General features: G+C 31.5%; 1 protein-coding gene across 1 annotated transcript; it reads left to right on the top strand.

The window, feature by feature from the left end:
• The first annotated feature begins 445 nt into the window (after nt 1–445).
• Nucleotides 446–4066, top strand: LOC132719447 (uncharacterized). Its single transcript, XM_060703215.1, has 2 exons — nt 446–605; nt 1833–4066. Exon 2 carries the CDS (start codon nt 1937–1939, stop codon nt 3275–3277), a length of 1341 nt encoding a protein of 446 aa, XP_060559198.1. The 5' UTR covers nt 446–605; nt 1833–1936; the 3' UTR covers nt 3278–4066.
• Nucleotides 4067–4366: the final 300 nt, after the last annotated feature.

Genomic DNA, 4366 nt, shown 5'->3' with positions numbered 1-4366 from the left:
GCATTTTAGTGGAGCTTTTATAGTATATTGATTTTATCTAACAATTTAAAGCCAGATTCTAACATTGAAATAATTTAGGTATTATCCGAAGCTATATTATTGTTATCTGCTTAAGTCTCCATAAACTAATTCTTTTGAGTCTGAGGCCTTACTTCTAATCAAGTTTTGCAAAATTTTAAATGTATGTTTATTAAAACTTATTTATTTATTTATTTATTCATTCATTTATTTTATTTTATTTTATTTATTTATTTATTTATTTATTAATTTATTTATTTATTTATTTACTTTTGATTATATGAACCCCGTAACTCACCTCCATAAGTCAAAATGGGTGTCATTAACTTGCCATATATACATGTATGTAGAAGATATATATTATCTTATCAGGTGATTACCAATAGAAATAAAATCATATATTGAGGCAATCCACGCTATGATAAGTAAATATCTTTGTTACCAGAATTTATGGTATAACTTTTGAGGATTACAAATCCCTAAAAATAGATCTTAGTTGTAAGACGAGCACTCTTTATCGGTTCATACAAGATTCAATTTTTATTGCGCTGGTTGTTTTGATAAACGCTAGTAAAGAAAATGTAAAGGTAATTATTTTACGCTTTTATGAGTAAAATTCTTTTGAATTGGTATAAATTTCAATTTATGAAAATTGATTGTTTTTAGTTTCTTTATTACAAGTCTGAAAATAATGTTGATTTAAAACTTTGATCTTATTTTCTTATTGTTGTTGCTATGATCATAATGATCTTTTTTTGACAACTTCACGTTTTTCAATTTTGTATTTCGCAAGTTTAAAACATTGTGTTTTTTACTGTCATAGTTGTGTTTATGTTTGTTTACCCCTGCTTAATTGGTTTATATAGCGATTTTTTTTTGCATTTAAGTTTGAAGTACATTTAACAGATCGAACACTTTGTGTAATATTTTTACGAATGACGGAAATATTAAAGCTGATGCTAACAAGTAAATTATAAGTTCATGTTACATACAAAAACAAACACACTCTTTATTTAATGTTATATAGTGGTTTTAGTCATCCTTTTTCACAAGTTTTTGGAGCGTAACAACATAAAAGAGCAAACGTATTTAAGGATAGAGAGCTTATGTGAGTGAACAGAAGTCTGTATTATCCACAGACGTCCGTGAAGGGAATTATATGGTTCTAGGCGATTGGCTAAAAGCTGACATTTTCTTATTACGTAACAATGTGACTTCTATTATCTAATGAAAACACGAGATGGTAATCGTAGTGGGATGTGAAATAAAACCAGAAAAGAAACACTTAGCTCTCAATTCACATTTCCATTATTTTGAGTGTGAGTGTTAAAATTCAATAGAATTTTCTTTGTATAGTCGGGTACATTTAGTCATGTCGACAATGTAAAAGTAATAATGTGAACTTTCATATCTTTTCATATCTATTTTTGGAAATTTGAGACATGTCAGGTGATTACTTCATTTACTATTTGTTTCATTATCTAAATCTAAAGATAAGTACACCAGGACAGTTTAAGTATTACATCATTCTAGTTTCGATAACACTTGATATAAGATTATCGATAACGACAAGTTTATTTATTGATAGTGACAACGGCCCATGACATATCATTTTTTTACAAACGATATGGTAGAACAATATGGTAGAACAAATTGTATTATAAATCATCGTTTGAAAAATAATCAACGATGAAACTAATTTATCAAGAATATGGTTATAAGAGAAATAATGATGCATTCAAATAAATATCTATGAAATATTTCTGTGAAATTTCTATAAATATTCATGAAAGCCACACAATTTGTCATTTCAGGACAATAAGTTATGTGGACCACGAATTACATGGCAGTTGAACTACACAGGTAAAATACAAAAACGATTTAAAAAGGTTTTCTTAATGCTTGTGTATATGCTGCGATGGAAAATAGTTCGTGTTTGTTGAGTGATACACTTGACTGTATAGGGTACAGTGAAGACATTATTAGCATAAGAAGAAAATACTGGCAGGATTTTATGCGTGTATTTAATACACAACAAAAGGAATTAACTGTTGTCGTCGCAGGAAGTAAGGCCGAAGGAATTACATCTCTTTATGAAAGCGACACCGATCATATGCTCCTGTTTAATGATGCAATATGTGCAGATGACATACAGCACTTTTCTCCTGTATCAGGTTTGACAACCTTACATGCTGATACACGGGAAACGCTACCAGGGTATACCAGGCTAAAGATGATAAGTTGCCTTGGAGAAGATTCAAGTAGATTCCTCCACGAAAGTACATTTGAATCGGGGTCGGACGTGTACATATCAAGTTTTTTATTCGCATCCAGTATCTTGCGCGAAACAAGGAATACAAAGTATTGTAAAGATATAATTCAAATTGGTGAGCTATCCGGTCCAGCAGTTTCCAGAAAGGTTATGCAGCATTTGTTATATGACCAGGTTGTAGCATTTCAATGTTATTGTCCAAAGATACTTCAAACATGGAAAAGAAGAAGACGTCTATATAGTTGGCCACCAGTAGACGTACGAGAGGCTGCAGCTTCTATGCTAGCACAAGTGGTCCCTGTAGGGTGCAAGCTGAGTGATGACCAATGGCGGGAATGGAGGTTCTGTTTCATACTATCAGAACTGGAACTGACATGTAGTTTGAATGAAACACAAATCAAACTATATATCCTTTTAAAGATGGTCGCGAAAGACATATTGAAGAATGTCAGCAAAGGAATATCGTCCTATATGATGAAAAATGTTACATTCTGGATGTCAGAATTACTTCCAAAAGAACTGTTTAGAAAGGAAAATCTGATAAACTTACTTTTCCGGTCATTGGTGTTCTTTAAAATATGTATTTCCTACTCAAACCGGTTACCATACTATATGATCCCCGGGAGGAATCTTCTTGCAGAGAAACTTACACCTGACAGCAGACAACCATTGTGTGACTTGATCGGAACGTTGATAGCTGAAGGACCACGCTTCATTTTCTTCAGATGTAACAAACTAAGAGCAGTCCTTAATTCTTCTCCGGCTTCGTTAGTTATTGACAAAAGGCGACGAAATATGATAGAAAAACTTATTTATTTTCAAATCATCATGTCAATGACTATGGAAGATGAATCCATTATCTCTGCTGTAGTCAAAAAAAGGATGGACTTACTTTTACCTGAATGGAAAGAATTAGTAAATAATGGCACCCCTGAAGAATATATTGCACTTTTGCTTGAGCAGAGAATCAATTCAATACTTTCATAAATGAAATAATGTATATGACGTTACAAATCATTTGTTTAATAGAATGAGCATCGAAATACGAGGCTATCTGATTTGTATGAGGGCCCAAGTGTTTTGATGTTCTTTCTCTTTTGTATCATAGGCAAACATTAAAACGTTCCCTACCGCCCAAGAAAAAAGTAACCAATGTGCAAGCATCTGAATATGACTTTTCTATCGTTATCTTTTTCTCTTTCTCTGTCTTTACAATAAGTACACCTCAGAAAAAATGAGCCAATTAACGAGCATAAAAATTAGCCAGTTAACGAGCATGCTCTAGACAGAGAGTGAGTGCGGATAATACCTGCACTCCAGTTAATGAACTGTACATGTATTGGTATACGATTTAACTCTGACATGCTTTCAAAAGTAATGGCTCCAAACCATGATACAATAATCATTTATCATATAACTTTGTACATAGCTTTTAAAAAGTCATATGCTTCAAACGAATATATAAGACTTAAGTCTATGAATAGAAAAAATATAAAGACTCTGACTTAAATAAATTTTCAAAACCACCGTGATAAAAATGATTAAGTATTTAAGCCGCCATAGATCTGTGTATAAAGCTTGTTTTATGTGACATTCAAACTTATGTTTATTATCAGTTAAAACCCGATAGGATTATTCATTGATTTCATATTTCAATCTATTTTCCTCTTTAAATGACGTGTGGTTTTGGTATCTATTTTAAACTCTGACTTCATATAACGCTGTGAAAACACATTATTTTTGGCGCAAGATAATGCTGTACAATGCTAAGATAAAGATATACTAGTAGTCATTCCACAAGATATCGCTTTTTTCGTAGTCATTGTATGTTGAAATACTTTATGTATATACCCGACATTCATTCACGGGTCTAGTTGATTATGTCGATTATATGAGGTGGTTGGTTATGATAATGTGTCAGATAAGACAATTTATGAACATTACAGCTATTTTTTTGAATATTCTCTCGTATTTATATGAATAATTTCAATCACGTGAAAATATTCTTTTTGTACATGTATTAAATCATAATCAGACAATTTTGTAACATTTATTTTGTTCCGTATAAAATGTCTT

Source organism: Ruditapes philippinarum, unplaced genomic scaffold (genome assembly GCF_026571515.1).
Source record: "Ruditapes philippinarum isolate M1 unplaced genomic scaffold, ASM2657151v2 ctg18349_1_1_1_1, whole genome shotgun sequence".
Taxonomy (NCBI): Eukaryota; Metazoa; Mollusca; class Bivalvia; order Venerida; family Veneridae; genus Ruditapes; species Ruditapes philippinarum.
This window is presented reverse-complemented; position numbering and strand designations above follow the sequence as displayed.

What these genes read in the sequence shown, in the direction of transcription:
- LOC132719447 (XM_060703215.1), top strand. Translation starts at nt 1,937, where the DNA reads ATGGAAAATAGTTCGTGTTTGTTGAGTGATACACTTGACTGTATAGGG.